General features: G+C 40.5%; 1 protein-coding gene across 1 annotated transcript in view; it reads right to left on the bottom strand.

Annotated features, from left to right (window-relative positions):
• Positions 1 to 3,262, bottom strand: part of LOC128069525 (fibronectin type III domain containing protein 3C1-like) — a 58,587-nt gene extending 55,325 nt beyond the window's left edge. Inside the window, exons 1-3 of the mRNA XM_052662688.1 lie at positions 3,182 to 3,262; positions 1,068 to 1,187; positions 688 to 763 (exon numbers count right to left, since the gene is read on the bottom strand). Coding sequence (XP_052518648.1) covers positions 688 to 763; positions 1,068 to 1,187; positions 3,182 to 3,262 — 277 coding nt within the window. The remainder of the gene's footprint in view (positions 1 to 687; positions 764 to 1,067; positions 1,188 to 3,181) is intronic.
• Between the last annotated feature and the right edge of the window lie 22,234 nt (positions 3,263 to 25,496).

Here is a 25,496-nt window from a genome sequence, read left to right as displayed (position 1 = left end):
CAGGTCAGGGGGTCTGGTATTCCCATCTCTTTCAGAATTTTCTACAGTTTATTGTGGTTCATACAGTCAAAGGCTTTGAATAGTTCCAAAATCTGGACCTTTTCAAATGGAATTCTTCAATTAATTGTTAATTTTTATAAATACTTTACATGAAGGTTTGTAGTAACACTAGCAAGATGAGTCCTGGTTGTTCTTGTGATATTATGCTCCTATGAGAAGATCCAGCCAGTCCATTCTGAAGGAGATTAGCCCTGGGATTTCTTTGGAGGGAATGATGCTGAAGCTGAAACTCCAGTACTTTGGCCACCTCATGTGAAGAGTTGACTCATTGGAAAAGACTCTGATGCTGGGAGGGATTGGGGGCAGGAGGAGAAGGGGATGACAGAGGATGAGATGGCTGGATGGCATCACTGACTCAATGGACGTGAGTCTTAGTGAACTCTGGGTGTTGGTGATGGACAGGGAGGCCTGCTGTGCTATGATTCATGGGGTCGCAAAGAGTTGGACATGTCTGAGTGACTGAACTGAACTGAACTGAACTGATGAGGAGTATATAAACTTAAGAGCACTCAATATGGCTCAAGCAAAAAAGGATATTAGGGAATTAGATTACTAGTAAAATCATCTCACACCAATATTTAAATTCACCTCTATTTGATATCAAACAACATACATACTTTTACTGACCTTGAATATTTTGAATGCTCCCATCATTGGACTTGATGGTGAGGATCTCCCCAGGGTTAACGTGCACCAATATAATCTAGAAACAAACCATTCTTTAATGGCATATTTTCTATTAATCTATGAACAAATCATTATTACCTTTTTGAAAAAATATTCAAAATCACTAATTGGGGTCGAAAATGCTCAAGGAGTAGAGTACAACTAGGCACTATGTAAGAGCAGGTCCTCCCTCACCCAAGTAAAACTTAATATAATAGGATAATAAGAAATAGGTATATTGAGATGGAGGAACCAAATTCCACCCCTCAAAAAAAAATCTGCAAAAAAAAATAAAAAAAAACAGAAAACTAAGCTTATCTGAAGGAAAAATTCAGACATACTTGTTGTACCCAGTATTGAGGACAAGAAGGCCATCTGGTATATCTCTTGGGATGAGTCATCATTTGTGAATAATTAGTAGTACACTGTGTTCCAACAGTGGTATCCAGATAACTCTCCATCTAGTAAAAAAGTAATTTTAATTTTAATAAGGTCATTTTTATACTGGCTGCTTTTGAAATGGTGATGTCAAAATGATAAGCTAGAAGTACAATATTTGCTCATTTTTTTTAAGCTCTGAAGAAAAACAGAAACCTTTTCACATTCAGTTCAGTTCAGTTCCGTCGCTCAGTCATGTCCAACTCTCTGCGACACCATGGACTGCAGCACGCCAGGCTGCCCTGTCCATCACCAACCCCCAGAGTTTACTCAAACTCATGTTTGTCGGGTCAGTGATCCAACCATCTTATCCTCTGTCGTCCCTTCCTCCTCCCGCCTTTAATCTTTCCTGGCATCAGGGTCTTTTCCAGTGAGTCAGTTCTTCCCATCACGTGGCCAAAGTCAGGTAGTCTGGTATTCCCATCTCTTGAAGAATTTCCCACTGTTTATTGTGATCCACACAAAGGCTTTGGCATAGTCAATAAAGCAGAAATAGAAATTTTTCTGGAGCTCTCTTGCTTTTTTGATCCAGTGGATGTTGGCAATTTGATCTCTGGTTCCTCTGGCTTTTCTAAAACCAGCTTGAACATCTGAAAGTTCACAGTTCACATATTTCTGAAGCCTGGATTGGAGAATTTTGAGCATTACTTTGCTAGTGTGTGAGATGAGTGAATTTGTGCAGTAGTTTGTGCATTCTTTGGCATTGCCTTTCTTTGGAATTGGAATGAAAACTGACCTTTTCCAGTCTTGTGGCTACTGCTGAGTTTTCCAAATTTGCTGACATATTGAGTCAGCACTTTCACAGCATCATCTTTTAGGATTTGAAATAGCTCAACTGGAATTCCATCACCTCCACTAGCTTTGTTCATAGTGATGCTTCCTAAGGCCCACTTGACTTCACATTCCAGGATGCCTGGCTCTAGGTGAGTGATTACACCATTGTGATTATCTGGGTCGTGAAGATCTTTCTTGTACAGTTCTTCTGTATATTCTTGCCATCTCTTCTCATATCTTCTGCTTCTGCTAGGTCCATAGTATTTCTGTCCTTTATTGAGCCCATCTTTGCATGAAATGTTCCCTTGGTATCCCTAATTTTCTTGAAGAGATCTCTAGTCTTTCCCATTCTATTGTTTTCCTTTATTTCTTTGCACTGGTCACTAAGGAGGACTTTCTTATCTCTCCTTGCTATTCTTTGGAACTCTGCATTCAAATGGGTATAGCTTTCCTTTTCTCCTTTGCTTTTCACTTCTCTGCTTTTCACAGCTACTTGTAAGGCCTCCTCAGACAGCCATTTTGCTTTTTTACATTTCTTCTTCTTGGGGATGGTCTTGATCCCTGTCTCCTGTACAATGTCACGGACCTCTGTCCATAGTTCATCAGGCACTCTGTCTATCAGATCTAGGCCCTTAAATCTATTTCTCACTTCCACTGTATAATCAAAAGGGATTTGATTTAGGTCATACCTGAATGGTGTAGTGGTTTTCCCTACTTTCTTAAATTTAAGTCTGAAATTAGATTACATATGTAGATAAGACTTTTCTTCAATAGATTATCTTAAATGGGTAAATGCTAAATCTAAATCACGCCCTCTTTCTTTCTGGAGACCAAGTCTGTGGGTAGATGTCATTGTTGCTCAAAATGATACTTTTAAATATTAGCAAGTTGAACTTACAGCTATGAATGAGTATGAAGGAAATTGAATCTACTTTAGAGTCATATTTAAAATCATTCAACAGAATAAACTCTGGGCCGTATAACTTTCAGACACATTGCCAGGACTTCTGAGCCTGCCAGTGGAGGCTACAAAAGAATCTAAATCCACTCAAAAGGAGGTTAAATATCACTCAAGCAGTTTTAAGAAGACGATAAGTAGATGTTGATAAAAAGACTAAAAACTTACAAGATAAGTGACCAATCATTAAAAGTGACACAGTTTTTCTAAATAAAAGCTAATACTGAATTCAACAAAAATTTGAACAGTTTTAATGAAAAAAAAAAAAAGCAAAACCACCCTTACCTGATGTATAGGATCTCCATTGATCAGTGGAGTTAAAAGAGGCATTTCAGTAAGAGTAGATGCAAGCCCATGTTCAGTCATGTCTAAAAAGTTTGGCTTTCACAGAAAGTGATGTTTCTAAAAAGGGAGTGAAAACTTAGATTAATCAAATTAAATCACAGTGATTTTATTTTATTTTTAATATAAATTTATTTATTTTAATTGGAGGTTAATTACTTTACAATATTGTATTGGTTTTGCCATACATCAACATGAATCCACCACAGGTATACACGTGTTCCCCATCCTGAACCCCCTCTCTCCTTCCTCCCTGTACCATCCCTCTGGGTTGTCTCAGTGCACCAGCCCCAAGCATCCAGTATCATGCATCGAACCTGGACTGGTGATTCATTTCATATATGATATTATACATGTTTCAATGCCATTCTCCCAAATCATCCCACGCTCGCCCTCTCCCACAGAGTCCATAAGACTGTTCTATACATCTGTGTCTCTTTTGCTGTCTCGCATACAGGGTTATCATTACCATCTTTCTAAATTCCATATATATTCCTTAGTATACTGTATTGGCATTTTTCTTTCTGGCTTACTTCACTCTGTATAATAGGCTCCAGTTTCATCCACGTCATTGGAACTGATTCAAATGTATTCTTTCTAATGGCTGAGTGATTTTAAATGACAAAACCTGATGAAATATTCCTAGGAAAATCCATCAAATAATTTTTCCCTCCAGAAATATTTACTTAACTGAAATTGTTTTATGGCTACATTTCAAAATAATCATTTGTTTTCATAAATGAAAAAATCGAAAGTTAAGAGTAGAGCTTTGAGTGTTCACTCCTCACTCATTAAATAAAGATAGCTTCATTTTACAGTGTGAAGAATGATTTAAACAAGTTATTGGTCATTTGATTCACTCAGATCAAGTTCAGTTAATTTCCAATCTATGATAACTGCCAAATAAGACTTCATATTGCTTAGAAGGCTTTAAAAATTAACTAGATCCCTTTTAAAATGATAGGACCACAGATATTTATCTTAACTGTTTCAGATACTAAAATCAAGTATCTTAAATATAGCTCAAATCTTTAAATCCAAACCTTTAAACTTAGAATACTTTCCAGGTTCAAATACTGCATGTGTAGATGGAATCAAGTGATAAAATATGGTGTAACAGTCCAGATCCTTGGGTCCATATACACCTGGACAAAAATCAGAAAGAAAAATATGATGTTTTTGAAGGTGGAGAAAGAGGATACTCAAGAAGAAACCACTTGGAGCTAGGCAGGTCTCCAAATGAAGTGTGTTGCTGTGGTTCTACATCTCCGTGGTAACTACTGATGCAAAAGAATTTTCACTATGTCATAATTCTAGTCACTGCTTACATCATTTCCTTACCAAGTTTTTTTTTTTTTTAATGCAGTCTTTGGAGACTTTTTACTTGTGAATATAGCTTTTCAAAAATGAAAGATTTAAAGAAGTATGGAATGCATCTAGCAGGAAAATGCATATATTCTCTTAGCTTAGGATTATAAGAAATAGTTACAAACTTAATGTTTTAAATACTATTCAACTGTGAAAAGCACCTTAGACTAATTTATTGTTTTTTTTTTTTTTTCATGTTAGCTATGATATCATTGTATTCATGTAACATGTCAAAATCTGGATCGGTTTGACTTTTTAAAACAATTTATTTTTAATTGAAGGGTAATTTTTTTTACAATATTGTGTTGGTTTCTGCCATACATCAACATGTATAGCCAAAACTTTGTTTCATTCATGACTAGTAATTGTTTTCTTAGGCTATTTTAATGATGGAATTGATCAAGATTTAAAACAACCTACAATGACATTTAAAAAATGGAGACTGGCAACAAACTATTTATGTGTGTGTGTGTATGTGTGTGTGTATGTGTGTGTGTGTATATGTATATATATATATATCCTCCCATTCCTACTGTTCATTTCCACTAGAACTTACAATTATTGGTGCCCATGGTATGTCATATTAATAGAGTTTGTTATTCACTTCTTTATCTTTGCTATAGCTCTGCACCAACTTAGACCTAGGATTAATTTAATCATTGAGTCAATCTTGGGTGACATCCATTCATTAACAGATTCTAAGCAGACGGATAACTATCTCTCAGTAAAAATTGAGAAGGGAGTTTTAATTACTTTGAAACTAAAATTTATTGGAATTAGATTCCCTAACGTATAAGTGTTTTAAATATTCTTATTTGTTAATAAGTCAATGTTACAGATGATTAAATGCCCCATTTAGATAGATTGTTTCAAGTATTTCAGTATTTCAGTTTCCACTGTTTCCCCATCTATTTCCCATGAAGTGATGGGACCAGATGCCATGATCTTCATTTTCTGAATGCTGAGCTTTAAGCCAACTTTTTCACTCTCCACTTTCACTTTCATCAAGAGGCTTTTTAGTTCCTCTTCACTTTCTGCCATAAGGGTGTTGTCATGTGCATATCTGAGGTTATTGATATTTCTCCTGGCAATCTTGATTCCAGCTTGTGTTTCTTCCAGTCCAGCATTTCTCATGATGTACCCTGCATATAAGTTAAATAAGCAGGGTGACAATATACAGCCTTGACGTACTCCTTTTCCTATTTGGAACCAGTCTGCTGTTCCATGTCCAGTTCTAACTGTTGCTTCCTGACCTGCATATAGGTTTCTCAAGAGGCAGGTCAGGTGGTCTGGTATTCCCATCTCTTTCAGAATTTCCCACAGTTTATTGGGACCCACACAGTCAAAGGCTTTGGCATAATCAATAAAGCAGAAAGAGATAGTTTTCTGGAACTCTCTTGCTTTTTCCATGATCCAGCAGATGTTGGCAATTTGATCTCAGGTTCCTCTGCCTTTTCTAAAACCAACATAACCAGGAGTAAAAATAAATAAATAATTACAACCCACAGATTACGTGCCCAACAATAACTCCCAGCAGAGAAACAGTGCAGACACCAGCATCTGCCAAGAGCAAGTGGGGACTGGGCAGGAAGGCTCAGGCTGCCTTGCTTAGGGTAAGAACTGGGCCTGAATGCCCCAAGGGCAATCTGAGGGAACTAACTTGAGATAGCAAACCAGACTGTGGGATAGCTATCCCGTGAAAAGCCCCAACCTAAGACACCACCAGGCCTGCTCACAGAACAAAGGACTGAGCAGAGCTAGCTGGCTGCGGACTGGCCCATCCCCTGCCTGAGACAGGCAGGCAAGGGCAGCCAGAGCCAGAAGGGAGCAATCACTGCCACAGAGAGGCATCATCTACCAAACTGTAAACAGGCTTTGTTGCTAACCAAGACTTGAGATTCTGGATGGTTGACATCTGCCGGGAGGGTCTCAGACAGAGATTAGCTCCCCAGAAGAGACACACGGCACACCTGAGAAGGCGCACCAGTTGTACACCCAGAAAACCGAGCAGCAGGGACGGGGGAAGTGATAAGTTGCAGTGACCGCACTCGCCAAGGTCCTGGTCACCTGAGCTGCTTGGACCTGGGAAGGACACAAAATGCAGGCCCAACCAAGTCTGCATCTTTGTGGAGTACCTGAGTACCTGAATCTGAGCAGCATAGACCTGGGAAGTGCATACAACCGAGAACTGGCCTCAGACATTTCCTGGCAAAGCAACCTAGAGCCTAAGCAGTGTAGACAGGGAAAGCGCACATGCTGTGAGTAGGGGCAAACCCAGTGTGGTGAAGACACTGCGCGCATACACCAGTGTTATTTATTTGCAGTGTTCCTCCCTCCCCACTGAACAAGTGAGCCTAAAGAAATGTCCACCACCGCCCCCTTGTATCAGGGCAGAAATTAGACACTGAAGAGACCAGCAAACAGAAGAAGCTAAAACAAACAGAGGGAACCCCTTGGAAGTGACAGGCGCAATAGACTAAAACCCTGTAGTTAGCACCGACTGCATAGGAAGGGGCCTATAGATCTTGAGAAGTATAAGCTGGATCAAGGAACTATCTGAAAATGAACTGACCCCACACTCTCCACAACAACACCGGAGGAAGTCCTAGATATATTTTTACTATTATCATTTTTTAAATTAAAAAAAAAAACTATTTTGAAGTCCTCTATTACTCCTTTAATTTTCACTTTTATTACTTACTATTACTGTGCAAAAAAGAATCATTTTTTTAAAGAAAATTCATATATATATTTTATAATTTTTGTTACTTTTTTCTTTAATATTGTATTTTTGAGAATCCAACCTCTACTCTAGATTTTTAATCTTTGCTTTTTCATATTTGTTATCAATTTTGTACCTTTAAGAATCCAATCTTCAGTACCTATTTCTACTTGGGAGTGAGATTACTGGCTTGACTGCTCCCTCCCACTTTGGACTCTTTTTCCTCCACCAGGTCACCTCTATCTCCTTCCTCCCCCTTCTCTTCTCTACCCAACTCTGTGAATCTCTGTGTGTGTTCTGGACGGTGGAGAACACTTAGGAAACTGATTACTGGCTGGATCTGTCTCTCTCCTTTTGATTCCCCCCTTTATCCTCCTGGCCACCTTTGTCTCCCTCCTCCCTATTCTCTTCTCTATGTCACTCTGTGAACCTCTCTGAGTGTTCCTGACTGTAAAGAGTACACAGGGAATTGATTACTGGCTAGCTTGCTCTCTCCTCTTTTGATTCCACCTCACCTCATCCTGGTCACCTCTATCTCCCTCCTCCCTCTTCTCTTCTCCATGTAATTCTGTGTACCTCTCCAGGTGTCCCTCACTGTGGAGAAACTTTTCATCTTTAACCTAGATGTTTTATCAACGGTGCTGTATAGATGGAGAAGTCTTGAGGCTACCGTAAGAATAAGACTGAAAATTAGAGTCAGGAGGCTTAAGTCCAAAACCTGAGGACACCAGAGAACTCCTGACTCCAGGGAACATTAATTGACAGGAACTCATCAAACGCCTCCATACCTACACTGAAACCAAGCACCACCAAAGGGCCAGCAAGTTTCAGAGCAAGACATACCATGCAAATTCTCCAGCAACACAGGAATATAGCCCTGAACTTCAATATTCAGGCTGCCCAAAGCCACACCAAACCCACTGACATCTCATAATTCATTACTGGACACTTGATTACAGTCCAGAAAGAAGAAATCCAGCTCCACTCACCAGAACACAGACACAAGCTTCCCTAACCAGAAAACCTTGACAAGCCACCCATCCAACCCCACCCACAGTGAGGAAACTCCACAATAAAGAGAACTCCACAAACTGCCAGAATACAGAAAGGCCACCCCAAACACACCAATATAAACATGATGAAAAGGCAGAGAAATACCCATCAGATAAAAGAACAAGATAAATGCCCACCAAACCAAACAAAAGAGGAAGAGATAGGGAATCTACCTGATAAAGAATCCTGAATAATGATAGTGAAAATGATCCAAAATCTTGAAAACTAACTGGAGTTACAGATAAAGAGCCTGGAGACAAGGATTGAGAAGATGCAAGAAAGATTTAACAAGGACCTAGAAGAAATAAAAAAGAGTCAATATATAATGAATAATGCAATAAATGAGATAAAAAACACTCTGGAGGGAACCAATAGTAGAATAACAGAGGTAGAAGATAGGATAAGTGAGGTAGAAGATAGAATGGTAGAAATAAATGAAACAAAGAAGAAAAAAGAAAAATGAATTAAAAGAAATGAGGACAATCTCAGAGACCTCTGACAATGTTAAATGCCCCAACATTCGAATCATAGGAATCCCAGAAGAAGACAAAAAGAAAGAACATGAGAAAATACTTGAGGAGATAATAGTTGAAAACTTCCCTAAAATGGGGAAGGAAATAATCACCCAAGTCCAAGAAACCCAGAGAATCCCAAACAAGATAAAGAAAGAAAGAAAGAAAATGAAGTCACTCAGTGGTTTCTGACTCTTTGTGACCCCATGGACTGTAGCCCACCAGGCTCCACCGTCCATGGGATTCTCCAGGCAAGATACTGGAGTGGGCTGCCATTTCCTTCTCCAGGGGATCTTTCAGACCCAGGGATCAAACCCAGGTCTCCCACATTGCAGGCAGAGGGTTTAATCTCTGAGCCACCAGGGCAGACCCCAACCCAAGGCAAAACACCCCAAGACACATATTAATCAAATTAACAGAGATCAACACAAAGAACAAAGATTAAAAGCTGCAAGGGAAAAGCAACAAATAACACACAAGCGGATTCCCATAAGGATAAGAGCTGATCTTTCAATAGAAACTCTTCAGGCCAGGAGGGAATGGCAAGACATACTTAAAGTGATGAAAGAAAATAACCTACAGCCCGGATTACTGTACCCAATGCCCCAAGCAAAAGACACAGACTGGCTGAATGGATTAAAAAAAAAAAAAAGACCTCTATATATGTTGCCTACAGGAGACCCACCTCGAAACAAGGGACACTTATAGCCTGAAAGTGAAGGGCTGGGAAAAGATATTCCATGCAAATAGATGCCAAAAGAAACCAGGAGTAGTAATACTCATACCAGATAAAATACTTTAAAGCAAAGGCTGTGAAAAGAGATAAAGAAGGACACTACATAATGATCAAAGGATCAATCCAAGAAGAAGATATAACAATTATAAATATATATGCACCCAACATAGGAGCACTGTAATATGTAAGACAAATGCTAACAAGTATGAAAGGGGAAATTAACAATAACACAATAATACTGGGAGACTTTAATACCCCACCCACACCTATGGATAGATCAAACTAAACAGGAAATCAAGAAGGAAACACAAACTTTAAATGATACAATAGACCAGCTAGATCTAATTGATATCTATAGGACATTTCACCCCAAAACAATGAATTTTACCTTTTTCTCAAGTGCATGCAGAACCGTCTCCAGGATAGATCACATCCTGGGCCATAAATCTAGCCTTGGCAAATTCAAGGAAATCAAGAGATACCTGGAGAAACAGGCAAGTTTGGCCTTAGAGTAAAAAATGAAGCAGGGCAAAGGCTAACAGAGTTTTGCCAAGAGAACACACTGGTCATACCAAACACTCTCTTCTAATAACACAAGAGATGACTCTACACATGGACATCACCAGATGGTCAATATGGAAGTCAGACTGATTATATTCTTTGCAGCTGAGATGCTCTATACAGTCAGCAAAAATAAGACCTAGAGCTGACTGGCTCAGTTCATGAGCTGCTTACTGAAAAATTCAGACTTACATTGAAGAAAATAGAGGAAACCACTAGGCCATTCAGATATGACCTAAATAAAATCCCATATGATTATACAGTGGAAGTGATAAATAGATTAAAATGATTAGATCTGGAAGACAGAGTGCTAGAGAACTATGATGGAGGTTCAAAACATTGTACAGGAGGTGGTTAGCAAAACAATCCCCAAGAAAAAGAAATGCAAAAAGGCAAAATGGTTGTCTGAGGAGGCCTTACAAAAAAAAGAAGAGAAGGAAAAGGCAAAGGAGGAAAGGAAAGATATATTCTTCTGAATGCAGAGTTCCAAAGAATAGCAAGGAGAGATATGAAAGACTTCTTCAGTGAACAATGCAAAGAAATAGAGGAATGCAATAGAATGGGAAAGACTAGAGAGCTCTTCAAGATTAGAGGTACCAAGGGACCATTTCATGCAAAGATGGACACAATAAAGGACAGAAATGGTATAGACCTAACAGAAGCAGAGGATATTGAAAAGAGGTGTCAAGAATACACAGAAGAACTGTACAAAAAAGATCTTAATGACTGAGGAAAACACAATATTGTGGTCCCTCACTTAGAGCCAGACACTCTGGAGTGTGAAGTCAAGTGGGCCTTAGGAAGCATTACTATGGACAAAGCTAGTGGAGGTGATGGAATTGCAGCTGAGTTCTTTCAAATCCTTAAAAATGATGCTGTGAAAGTGCTACACTCATTATGCAAGCGAATTTGGAAAACTCAGCAGTGCCACAAGACTAGAAAAGGTCAGTTTTCATTTTAATCCCAAAGAAGGCAATGCCAAAGATTGTTAAAAGTACCACACAATTGTGCTCTTATCACACGCTATCAAGGTAATGCTCAAAATCCTTCAAGCCAGGCTTCAACAGTATATGAACCAAGAGCTTCCAGATGTACAGGGTGGATTTAGAAAAGGCTGAGGAGCCAGAGATCAAGTTGCCAACATCCGTTGGATCATAGACAAAACAAGGGAATTCCAGAAAAACATCTACTTCTGCTTCATTGACTACACTAAAGCCTTTGACTGTGTGGATCATGACAAATGGTGGAAGATTCTTAAAGAGATGAGAATATCAGATGGCCTTACCTGCCTCCTGTGAAACCCATATGCAGGTCAAGAAGCAACAGTTAGAACCCTACATGTTACAATGGACTGGTTCAAAATTGGGAAAGGAATACATCAAGGTGGTATATTTTCACCTTGCTTATTTAACTTATATGCAGAGTACATCATGCAAAATGCTGGGCTGGAAGAAGCACAAGCTGGAATCAAGATTGCAGGGAGAAATATCAATAACCTCAGATATGCAGATAACACCACCCTTATTGCAGAAAGTGAAGAGGAACTAAAGAGCCTCTTGATGAAGGTGAAAGAGGAGAGTGAAAAAGCTGGCTTAAGACTCAACATTCAAAAAACTAAGATCATGACATCTGGTCCCATCACTCCATCACAAATGGTTGGGGAAACAATGGAAACAGTGAGAGACTTTATTTTCTTGGGCTCCAAAATCACTGCAGATTGACTGCAGCCATGAAATTATTATTATTATTATTTTTTTAGTCATTTCAAAACATCAAGTTTATTGTCTCATCTAAATTACTGCTAGTTTATACCCAGCTTGGGTATAGTCTTTTTTTTTTTTTTTAAGATGATCAAATTTGTGTTTTATTATTATTATTATTATTATTTTTAATTTTAAAATCTTTAATTCTTACATGTGTTCCCAAACATGAACCCCCCTCCCACCTCCCTCCCCATAACATCTCTGTGGGTCATCCCCATGCACCAGCCCCAAGCATGCTGTATCCTGCGTCAGACATAGACTAGCGATTCAATTCTTACATGATAGTATACATGATAGAATGCCATTCTCCCATATCATCCCACCCTCTCCCTCCCCCTCTGAGTCCAAAAGTCCGTTATAGACAGCTGCGTCTTTTTTCCTGTCTTGCATACAGGGTCGTCATTGCCATCTTTCTAAATTCCATATATATGTGTTAGTATACTGTATTGGTGTTTTTCTTTCTGGCTTACTTCACTCTGTATAATCAGCTCCAGTTTCGTCCATCTCATCAGAACTGATTCAAATGAATTCTTTTTAACGGCTGAGTAATACTCCATTGTGTATATGTACCACAGCTTTCTTATCCATTCATCTGCTGATGGACATCTAGGTTGCTTCCATGTCCTGGCTATTGTAGACAGTGCTGCGATGAACATTGGGGTACATGTGTCTCTTTCAATTCTGGTTTCCTCGGTGTGTATGCCCAGCAGTGGGATTGCTGGGTCATAAGGGAGTTCTATTTGCAATTTTTTAAGGAATCTCCACACTGTTCTCCATAGTTGCAGCCATGAAATTAAAAGACACTTGCTCCTTGGAAGAAAAGCTATGAGAAAGCTTGACAGCATATTAAAAAACAGAAACATCACTTTACAGACAAAAATTCATATTCAAAGATATGGTTATTCCAGTAGTCATGTACAGATGTGAGAGTTGGACCTTAAAGAAGTCTGAAAGCCAAAGAATTGATGCTTTCCAACTGTGGTGCTGGGGGAAGCTCTTGAGAGTCCCTTGGACTGCAAGATCTACCCAGTCAATCCTAAAGGAAATCAACCCTAAATATTAACTGGAAAGACTGATGCTGAAGCTGATGCTCCAATACTTTGGCCACCTGATATTAAGAGGGTAACAGGCAGGAAGGTCAGGGGTCTCCAAAGAGAGGAAATAGGCTGCAAGTGTCAGACATTTTCCTCTCTCTTAAATTTAAAAGAAGGTTTCTCTTAAAATACTGTGTTGCCATAATGACACCTGGTTCCACCTGAAGTTAACTATTCTCAAACCTTGAGTTAACCAATGCATTTTTCTTATGGAAATGTTTGTCTTAAGCTATGTTAATGTACTGTGTATTTACCCCAGACTCTGTCTTCAAGTCAGTTGCACCTAATGGCTCAGAACCTACTTGACAAACCATTATGTTATACTCAGACATTGTTCCCCTAATCTATGTAAACGAAACTATTTGTATATTAATCTGCCCTTCTACAAGATTCAAGTCAATCATTTTATGGCCTGGGATGACTCGTCTGGTGCAAGGTTATCCCCAAATACATCTTATGGATGAGGGGCCTGGTGCCATTTTGAGTTTTAAGACATTCCTTTCTTTCATTAACAAACTGCTAGTGACTATATAACATCCAGCTGAAGACTAGCAGGGGGGTACTCTTTCTGCCCCCTTCTGATGCCTATGTCAGAAGCTTTCTCTATCTCCTTTATACTTTAATAAAACTTTATTACACAAAAGCTCTGAGCGATCAAGCCTTGTCTTCGGCCCCAGATTGAATTCCTCTCCTCCAGAGGCCAAGAATCCCGGCATCATTTCGTGGTTCAGCAACAACCTTTCATCTTGGGGGCTCACCCGGGATCCTTCAGGACAAGGTAAGAATGCTTGGAGCTCTAGTTCTTTGTTCTAGCGAACACATTTTCTGCTGTACTTTACGAACTCTATGGTGTGGTTGTGTGAGTGAATGACATGCCCTGTGCGAAGCAAGTGAGGAGCCCTGCTCTGCGGTTCCACAGTGATCTCATATGGCTTATGGCAAAAACTTGTAGAGGTTTTATACCGACCTGCCAATGCCAAGAGGCACCCAATGTCTCCTTCAGGGACAGACCAGAAATGGACAAAGCGTGTGGACCGAACTCTCCTTTCTCAGTCAAACTTTTTGATCTCTTTGACCATTTCATAACTCCTTGGGAATTAGAAGTACTAACCTAATCTATCAGATCATAGGCTTTCGAGGGACTTGTGATCTATGCTGTTACTGTGTACTGTGACTTAGGTCCCAAACTTAGATTGGTAGTTAGGAAGTGCCTAGCTTTGCTAGGAATCAAAAGTTCAGAAGCTAGATGGAGCTCTAGCTCCAAGAGCATCTCTGAGGTTAAAGGTTTCTCAGATTGGAACTACAATGTTTTTTTTTTTTTTTTTTCCTTTGGTAATGCTGGCTCTTAGTGGACCAGAGGAGGCTCTTATACTGATGTGATGATGCTTGAAAGAAACATCTCAGTTTTATGTTTGTATTGGTCTTATTGTGGTCAAGAATATACTCAGGGTCATGCACAGGCACTCAGGTGACAAATGTTTCCCTCAGTGGTCTTAGCATGAGAGGTATTCTGGAAGGTTACTCTGATTGCACCTCGGGTGGCATCAGAGACAAACAAGGTTTTAATGGTGAGGAGCTGGACGTCAGTCAGGGATGCCATCAGGTCTGCCCCTGGTGCATCCCCACCCTGTCTTGGTGATAAAACCAAGAGGGATGAGTATGACGCCTGCATTGGTAAGAGATGGACTAAGTCTGACCAGAAAAGAAAAGCTTTGGTGTAAAGTCTGTCTACACCCCTATCTAAAACAGGGAGGGACACCTCTGATAAACAAATGGCGCTGGTCACTTTTTTCCTCTCTTACAGATGGGAGCTAACAATTCCAGCCTCACTCCTTTGAACTGTATCCTGAAAAGCTGGGATATATTTGATCCCCAGGGCTTAAAGAAGACTCACCTGGTTTTCCTATGTGATACTACATGGCCGTGGTAGCCACTGGAAGATGGTGAATGGTGGCCAGTTGGAGGGTCTCTTAAGTATAATACTGTTTTACAATTAGACCGGTTCTGTAGAAAACATGGGAAATGGGTAAAAGTAACATATGTGTTGCCCTTTTTCTCTCTGTGAAATATGCCAGACTTATGTTCTAAGGGTACAGATTTGGGTGTGACACCTTCAGCTCACTCCTGTCCTCCTACTTTGCCCTTGTACCCGGGGCTCCCAACTGAACAAACTAAAAGCCAGAACCACCCCCCCCCCACCAAAAAAAAAAAAAAAAAAAAAGGATTGCCTTGGTCTCAGTGGAAACCCAAACTGAGATTCAAACTGCCCAAGTAGGGGTCCCAACAACTCCTGTCTCAGTACGACCTCAGAATTCTCTGGTTTTGATAGAGACTCAGACCATTAAAGTAAGAGAGGAGATGGAGGACAGGAGACAAAGAGATAAACAAACAAACAAACAAACAAACAGGTTTCTCCAATCTATCCCCGAGATCATATGTGCAGAGCAGCCAGAGAGACTGAGGAACAGCCACACAGGCTGTTGCTTCTTCATGAAGCACCCACTGAGAGAAATAATCAGTCTATGAGAATTAATAAACATTTTTCTTATCAAAAAATACAAAGAATCAAGGAAGATCTGGGAGACTATTTAGAAGACCCCAAAAAATACATTAGAGCTTTTAAAGGTGTTATTCTGCTTTATGACCTTACTTAGAAAGATGTGATGTATATATTGGGACAAACGCTGACTCCTGACTCAAAAAGTCGAGTTTTGGGAAAAGTGGTTGCCTACGGAGATAAATGGCTTGGTAATGAATCAGGAAGAAAGAGAGAGGATGAGATAACCACCCTCCCACTGGAAATCAGGCGGTCCAAATTACAGAACCAGATTGGGACAACAACACAGCTAAGGGAAGACGAGATCAGAGTCATTTTGTCAGATGTATTCTTGAAGGACTCAGGCAGGTGCATGCTAAGCCTTTCAGTTCAGTTCAGTAGCTCAGTTGTGTCTGACTCTTTGTGCCTCCATGAATTGCAGCTGGCCAGGCCTCCCTGTCCATCACCAACTCCCGGAGTTCACTCAAACTCATGTCCATCGAGTCGGTGATGCCATCCAGCCATCTCATCCTCTGTCGTCCCCTTCTCCTCCTGCCCCCAATCCCTCCCAGCATCAGATCTTTTCCAATGAGTCAACTCTTCGCATGAGGTGACCAAAGTACTGGAGTTTCAGCTTTAGCATCATTCCTTCCAAAGAAATCCCAGGGCTGATCTCCTTTAGAATGGACTGGTTGGATCTCCTTGCAGTTTAAGGGACTCTCAAGAGTCTTCTCCAACACCACAGTTCAAAAGCATCAATTCTTCAGTGCTCAGCCTTCTTCACAGTTCAACTCTCACATCCACACATGACCACTGAAAAAACTATAGCCTTGACTAGACGGACCTTTGTTGGCAAAGTAATGTCTCTGCTTTTGAATATGCTATCTAGGTTGGTCAGAACTTTTCTTCCAAGGAGTAAGCGTCTTTTAATTTCATGGCTGCAGTTACCATCTGCAGTGATTTTGGAGCCCAAAAAATAGTCTGACACTGTTTCCACTGTTTCTCCGTCTATTTCCCATGAAGTGATGGGACCAGATGCCATGATCTTCGCTTTCTGAATGTTGAACTTTAAGCCAACTTTTTCACTCTCCTCTTTCCCTTTCATGAAGAGGCTTTTTAGTTCCTCTTCACTTTCTGCCATAAGGGTGTTGTCATCTGCATACCTGAGGTTATTGATATTTCTCCTGGCCATCTTGACTCCAGCTTATGCTTCTTCCAGTCCAGCGTTTCTCATGATGTACCCTGCATATAAGTTAATTAAGCAGGGTGACAATATACAGCCTTGACGTACTACTTTTGCTATTTGGAACCAGTCTGTTGTTCCATGTCCAGTTCTAACTGTTGCTTCCTGACCTGCATACAGATTTCTCAAGAGGTGGGTAACGTGGTCTGGTATTCCCATCTCTTTCAGAATTTCCCACAGTTTATTCAGATCCACACAGTCAAAGGCTTTGGCATAGTCAATAAAGCAGAAATAGATGTTTTTCTGGAACTCTCTTGCTTATTCCATGATTCAGCAGATGTTGGCAATTTGATCTCTGGTTTCTCTGCCTTTTCTAAAACCAACTTGAACGTCTGGAAGTTCATGGTTCACATATTGCTGAAGCCTGGCTTGAAGAATTTTGAGCATTACTTTACTAGTGTGTGAGATGAGTGAAATTGTGCAGTAGTCTGAGCATTCTTTGGCATTGCCTTTCTTTGGGATTGGAATGAAAACTGACCTTTTCCAGTCCTGTGGCCACTGCTGAGTTTTCCAAATTTCCTGGGATATTGAGTGCAGCACTTTCACAGCATCATCTTTCAGGATTTGAAATAGCTCAACTGGAATTCCATCACCTTCACTAGCTTTGTTTGTAGTGATGCTTTCTAAGGCCCACTTGACTTCACAGTCTACTATGGCAAATTGACAAACATAGAGCAGGAGGAAAAGGAAGCTCCTGGTAAATTCCTAGATAAACTGAGAGAAGCCCTTCGCAGATTCCCTGAATTTGATCCCGAAAGTGAAGAGAAAAAAGTGATCTTAAAAGATAGATTTCTCACTTAGTCTGCTCCAGATATCCGCTGTAAGCTATTAAAATGGGCATATGGACCAAATCAGCCTTTAGATACTCTGTTACAACTGGCTCAGACAGTCTATTATGGTAGGGAATATGAAAAAAAAGAAAAAAAGACAAAAAAAGACAAAGAAACACATGGAAGCCTTCACAATGGCTGTGAAAACTGTTCTTAAAGAGCCTGAAAAAAGTGCCCAGTGGGACCCAGGTAAAAAGAGATGGGCTTGCTATTACTGTAGAAAGCAGGGACACCTCAAGTGGGATTGTCCTCAGGCATCCAAGCCACCCCTGGCTTCATGTCTGGTGTACAAGGGACCACACTGAAGGAGAGACTGCCTCCAGAGACGTAGGTTTCAGGGGTCAGAATCTCAAGACAATCAGGAATGAAGGTGCCTGGGGGTCCCCACACAAGCTCCCATCCTAATTACACCTGAAGAACCCTGGGTATTAATAACTGTGGGGAGCCAATCTGTCGATTTCTTTTTAGATACTAGGACAACTTACTCTGTGCTTACTGAAGCCCCTAGCCCACTTTCTTCCTGATCTGCTTCTGTAATGAGACTGTCTAGGTGAGCCAAAAGATATTATTTCAGTTATTCTTTAAGTTGTAACAGATTCTGTGCTATTTTCACACGAGTTTCTGATTGTTCTAGAGTCTCCCTCACCCCTTTTGGGGAGGGATTTACTGAACAAGGTCCATGCCTCTGTTTTCATGAATATGGGGCCCTCCCTTTCTCTCCCTTTAATTGAACAAAATGTAAATCCTAGAGTGTGGGCTGATCAAAAGTCTGTGGGTCAAAGACAAAATGCTATTCCTGTAGTTGTCAAGCTCAACGACCCACACATTTCCTTATAAGAAACAGTATCCACTAAAACTTGAGATTAAAAAAGAGTTAAAACCCATCATCAAAAATTTAAAGGAACAGAGACTATTAATTCCCTTTAACAGTCCATGCAACACTCCTATTTTAGATATAAAAAATGAAATGATAAATAGAGACTAGTTCAAGATTTACAAATAATAAATGAGGCTGTATGTCCTTTACACCCTGTCTAATCCTTATACTCTATTGTCCAAAATTCCTGAACGAGCCAAATATTTCTCAGTTATTGATTTGAAAGATGTCTTTTATTCAGTGCCTTTGGCTGAAAAAAGTCAATTTCTATTTGCCTTTAAAGACCCTACACAGCCAGCTTCTCAGTTAACCTGGATAGTTTTGCCCCAGAGATTTCGTGACAGTCCTCATTTATTTGGACAAAGTTTGTCATGAGATCTATAAAACTTTAATGATTGTGAAATAGTGGTGTTACAATATGTAGATGATATTCTGCACTGTGCTGAGACAGAAAAAGCTTGTTCACGAGCCTCAAAAGATTTCTTAAACTTTCCGACAGGCTGCGATTACAAGACATCAAGAGAAAAGGCTTAGCTTTGTCAACAATCTGCTAGATATTTGGGCCTAATCATATCAAAAGAGACTAGGGCCATAGGCTCTGAGAAAATTAAACCTAAACTAAATCACTCCCTACTTATAACTTTGGCTTCCCTGGTGGCTCAGACGGAAAAAGCGTTTGCCTGCAATGCAGGAGACCTGGGTTCGATTCCTGGGTCGGGAAGATCCCCTGGAAAAGGAAATGGCAATCCACTCCAGCACTCTTGCCTGGAGAATCCCATGGATGGAGGAGCCTGATAGGCTACAGTCCATGGGGTCGCAAAGAGTCGGACACAACTGAGCGACTTCACTTCACTTCACTTCACTTCACTTATAACATTAAGACAACTGAGAAGATTTTTGGAAATCAGACTGCTGTCACATTTGGATTCCGGGTTATGGGGAACTTGCCCAGCCTTTATATAAACTTATAGCTGAGACTCAGCAGGCCCAAACCAACAAACTGGTTTGGTCTCCAGATACTCAAAAGGCTTTTAAGGTTCTTCAGACTGTTCTCCTACAAGCTCCCACTTTGAGCTTGCCCACAGGGTCAAAATTTAATTTGTTTGTCACTGAAAGGAAAGGTATGGCCTTGGGAGTTTTGACACAACCCTGAGGGCCTCACCAGCAGCCTATTGCTTATCTAAGCAGAGAATTAGATGTAATTTCACATGGGTGGCCCCACTGCCTAAGGGTAATTGGGGCAGCGGCTTAATTAGCACCTGAAGCTTTAAAAATAATTAATGGACGAAACCTCACTGTACTGACTTCTCATGATGTGAGTGGAATCTTAAATTTTAAGGTTAATATTTGGATGACAGACAGTAGGCTTCTTATATCAGTCATTGTTGTTAGAAAGACCAATAACTAATCTTAAAGTTTGTGGAAATTTAAATCCTGCCACTTTCCTTCCTGAGAAAGGAAAATGAAACATCCAATCACGACTGTTCCCAATTTCTAACTTTAAACTATGCAGCTTGGGAAGATCTAATGGATACCCCATTAGACAATCCTGACATGGAAATATTTACAGATGGCAGTTATTTTGTTCGGGATGTAAAGCGTAAAGCAGTTTACACCGTGGTGACTGCTGAACAGGTTTTAGAAGCAAAATCTCTCCCCCAGGGAACCAGTGCTCTCAGTTAGCGGAGCCTGTGGCTCTGACCCGAGCTCTAGAGTTAAGCAAAGGGCAGTGAGTAAATATCTACACTGATTCTAAGTATGCTTATTTGACTTCACATGCTCATACTGCAATATGGAAAGAAAGATAGTTTAAAACAGCAACAGGAGAACCTATTAAGCATTTCAGAGAGATGAGAGACTTTTAACTGCTATATATTGTCCTAAAGAAGTAGCTGTTATGCATTGCAAAGGACACAGCAGGGATAGGAGTAGAGTAGCTGAAGGTAATCAGCTGGCTGACTGTCAAGCCAGAAAAGCAGCACTTTACGAAACCCCTTTACTACAGATGCCTTTGATTTGGACAGATCCTGTGGAACAGGAAAAACCACAATATACTGAGGAAGAATTAGAAAGATATAAGAAAAGAAGAGCAAAGATTACTGATAAAGGATGGTTACAGTCTGAGGATGGACAATTAATAATTCCTGAAAATGCTCAGTGGAAAATTCTTAAGGGTTTACATCAGAGTTTCATTTGGGTGCAGAGAGTACTTACCAGATGGCTTCTCATTTGTTTGAAGGTAAAAATGTAATAAATACTTTAAAGAACATTATCAAAAGGTGTGAGGTTTGTTAGAAAAATAACCCAAAGACAAAAGCTAGCAAAATCTGGATTACAAGGAAGTGGGAAGTATCCTGGATAGGACTGGGAAATTGATTTTACTCATATGCCAAAAGCTAATGGATATTCTTGCTTACATGTTTGGGTGGATACTTTTACTGGATGGATTGAGGCTTTTCCCTGTCGTAGTCAACAGGCTAAGGAGGTTATAAAGATTTTAATCCATGAAATTATCCCCAGGTTTGGGCTGCCACAGAGCCTTCAGTGTGACAATGGCTCCGCCTTTAAAGCTAATGTAACTCAGGGTGTGTCTAAAGCTCTAGGAATAGAATATCACTTACACTGTTCTTGGAGATCCCAATCCTCAGGGAAGGTTGAAAAAGCTAATGACATCAAAAGACATCTACGCCAATTAACTCAAGAGACGCAGGACAATTGGATTAAAGTCCTACCCATAGCTTTAATGAGGGCTCGAACTGCCCCCCAAAGGGAGGGACTGTCCCCCTTTGAATGTATTTATGGAAGGCCTTTCTTATACACAGACATTGTTATAGACCCCGAAGCCTTGGGATTAATTAGTTATGTAACTCAGCTCTCAGCTTTTCAACAGGCATTAACAGAACTCTGGGAGACGACTCCTGACCCAGCCTCTGAGTAAAGCAAGACTCTATTTGAGCCAGGAACCAAGGTCCTCATAAAAACACTGGGGTCTGGGGGCCCATCCCTCAAGCCCCTCTGGGAAGGCCCTTACCAGGATATTCTTTCTTCTCCCACAGTTGTCAAAGTGCCAGGAATTGATTCGTGGGCACATCACACTCAAGTTAAGAGGTGGCACCCTGACCAGAACTAAGTGACGTCATTTATGTCTTTACTTTCTCTGCTTTGATTTTGTACTTTTCAGATGGGCCTGATAATCTATGTGAGCCTACTTCTGCTGACTCCAAAATTCTGAATCTACCATTTGATCCTCAAGACAATGCCTTCCTGTCCTGGGCTCACTCCTACGCTGCATTCCACAATCAGTCTAACTGCTGGGTCTGCGGAGCACTCCCCTCTTCATCAGTGGAAGGCTTCCCATGGTGGACATCTCCACTTCAAGGAAAAGACTTTCTCCAAGTCTGCGAATACCTTTGACAGCAATCATATGTGATGCCTCTTCTTCATCTGATGACATCTAACAACCCTAAAATGGGCTGGTGCAACACTTTGTACTTTAACGATGGACATAATGTGACTTTTAATTTTGATAATACATTGTCTTGGTTTAATGACCATTTTGCTACACATACGGCAAATAGTTCTAGATCTAATGGTTTTTTACCTGACGTTTATCAAATATGGGATGAGGTTATATGGCTAACTCCTGAAAAAGGACGTCTAATATCTACTGCTCCTATATGCTGGGAACAGAGCCATCCCCAAAAGTTAGCCAACAACTTAATTACAATGACTGGAAACAATTGGGATTTTTGCCTCAGGAAATATGCAACATAATCATTCCCCTGTTTTCCAACCCCAGTTCAGGTCCTCCCTTTGTCTGGCCAGGCACTAATTGGGACTGGATATCTCAGTCACACTGGCTTGGTCCAAACGGGACTTATTGGATATGTGGCTGTTGCCTATGAACATGGCTTCTCCCTGGTTGGATAGGGAGATGCACCCTGGGTCTAGCCTTTACTCATGGCTTTATATTTTCAGAGCTTCCAGAAAAGCCTGCTAATTTACCCCACCTTAAAATTCAGTGGGCAAGGTCGGTATTTCACTGATATGATTATTTGGCTGCAGTGTTTGTTCCCTCTTTGGGAACTACAGGTGTTATGTTATGAGTGGATGCTTTGACTAATTTTACTCAACAGGCATTACAAGATTCTCAAAAAGCTATTTCAGCTCTAATGCTGAACAATCACAAATTAGAAAGGTGGTTTTACAAAACAGATTGGATTTAGATATTCTGACAGCTGTACAAGGAGGAACTTGTGCCATTGTTCATACCCGATGCTGTACATATATACCTGATATGAGCACTAATGTTACTCATTTTACTAAACACATGAACAAGATGATTGGGGCTATGGATACTTTTGAAGCCTTGTTATGCCTGCAGTCCAAGTCCCCACAGCTGAGAAAACAAGACATCCACGGCAATGCAAATGCAAAAAGGGAATTTATTGCTAGCTCGAGCCAGGGCCCTGGCCACATCCAACACAGTGGAATAAAGCCAGAGCCCAGAGCCCTGTATTACAGTAGTATTTATAGGTTTAGGACAAAGACAGGGAATTGGCAAGGTTGGATTGGTTACAAGGGTTTCTTTGCATCTACTAATTGGCTAGATTCTCGCACGCGTGGGCTTTCTTAGGAGATTTCTATCCCCGTCCCGATTGGCACAGACCAGGCTATGGGGAGCATGCTGACAGGCTGAGTCCTCCCGTCAGGGGTAATTAATTTTGATCCCGCCTGGGCAGTGTCTCAGCTGTTTCTGGGATGCTTGCTCCAGCCTATTTTAGTCATGGCCTCTATCAGGCCTCAACAGCCTCAATTGCCTCACTTTGGGAGACATTAACTAGTTCCCCATGGTGGAAAATCATCTTAATAACAATAATTCTGATTGTTTTGTTTTTGCTGTTTGCTCCGTGCATCTGTAACTGTGTAACTGATTTGTTTCTAGTCACATGAAAGCTTTTAAGTTACAAATGGTTGCTCAAACTCCTGCTACTGCTACAGCTTCTTCCAACTACTACTTGGGGCCCCTGGATCAGAAATCCTCGGTATCCTCAGTATGAGGGTTAGGAGAAGATGTTGCCTCACCAATTTAGGGACAATGCCCCTTGTCAGCTCAGAAATAATTATGGAATGAGAACAATGCCCCTTTTCCCTAGGCAATAATTTCTCCTAAAAGAAAAGGGGGTAATGAGAGGGTAATAGGTAGGAAGGCCAAGGCTCTCCAAACAGAGGAAATAGGCTGCAAGTGTCAGACATTTTTCTCTCTTTTAAATTTAAAAGGAGGTTTCTCTTAAAATACTGTGTTGCCATAATGACACCTGGTTCCACCTGAAGTTAACTATTCTCAAACCTTGAGTTAACCAATGCATTTTTCTTATGGAAATGTTTGTCTTAAGCTATGTTAATGTACTATGCATTTACCCCAGACTCTGTCTTCAAGTCAGTTCCGCCTAATGGCTCAGAACCTACTTGACAAACCATTATGTTATACTCAGACATTGTTCCCCTAATCTATGTAAACAAAATTATTTGTATGTTAATCTGCCCTTCTACAAGATTCAAGTCAATCATTTTATGGCCTGGGATGACTGTCTGGTGCCAAGATTATCCCCAAATACATCTTATGGATGAGGGGCCTGGTGCCATTCTGAGTTTTAAGACATTCCTTTCTTTCATTAACAAACTGCTAGTGACTATATAACATCCAGCTGAAGACTAGCAGGGTAGTACTCTTTCTGCCCCCTTTTGATACCTATGTCAGAAGCTTTCTCCATCTCCTTTATACTTTAATGAGATTTTATTACACAAAAGCTCTGAGCGATCAAGCCTCGTCTCTGGCCCCAGATTGAATTCCTCTCCTCCAGAGGCCAAGAATTCTGGCGTCGTTTCATGGTTCAACAACAACCTTTCAATATGAAGGGCCAACTCTTTGGAAAAGACATTAATACTGAGAAAGATTGAAGACAGGAGGAGATGGCGTTGAAAGAGGATGCAATGGTTAGATGGCATCACTGACTCAATGGACATGAATTTGAGCAAATTCCAGGAGATAGTGAAGGATAGGGAAGCCTGGCATGCTGCAGTCCATGGGATCACATAGAGTCAGACATGGCTGAACAACTGAAAAACTACAGCCTTTTAAAAGTCCAATTTCAAAGTCACAAATATTTTTAAAACTGGAAATAAGTTATTAAAAGTCTTCTACAATATACTCTTGCCAAGAGCTGCTTTTTAAAATTAACTTCTACCTTGATAAAGGTATATTCTTTATTCCCTTGAAATAAATATTAATTGGGTAAGCCACCAATAAGGCAAACTGAATATTTCTGCAAGAAAACATGTGATCTTATTATCATTATTTTAGTTTTCTAAATAATGTAAAATTGCATTGTTTCATAGCAATAAGTCTGAGTCTAAGGACCTGAGGTCAAAGTCCTGCTTTACCCCTGATTATGCAAGTCTTCCTGTTTTTGTATTCTGCATTGGTGAACACACAGTAGGCACTTTAGAAATGTTAGATTGAGTGATGCCACCAACATGGCAGACTTAGAGTTTTTTTACTATCCTTCCCCTGCCCCTGGTGGCTCAGAAGGTAAAGCATCTGCCTGCAATGTGGGAGACCTGGGTTTGATTCCTGGGTTGGGAAGATCCCCTGGAGAAGGAAATGGCAACCCACTACAGTACTCTGGCCTGGAAAATTCCATGGATGGAGGAGCCTGGTAGGCTATAGTCCATGGGGTTGCAGAGTCAGACACGACTGAGACACTTCACTATTTCACTTCCCCTGACCCAAAGAGCACCCATTTTGACAATCACTCACAGTCAAGTGTGCCATTATGGAAGTCTGGGAGGCATCACTTCACACTTGTTAGCATGGTTATTATTGAAAAGACGAGATTTAAAAAGTTTTGGATGACATTGAAAAAAAAGTTTTGGTGAGGATATGGAGAAAAGGGAACATAC

The sequence above is a fragment of the Budorcas taxicolor genome, chromosome X, assembly GCF_023091745.1.
Source record: "Budorcas taxicolor isolate Tak-1 chromosome X, Takin1.1, whole genome shotgun sequence".
NCBI lineage: Eukaryota > Metazoa > Chordata > Mammalia > Artiodactyla > Bovidae > Budorcas > Budorcas taxicolor.
This window is presented reverse-complemented; position numbering and strand designations above follow the sequence as displayed.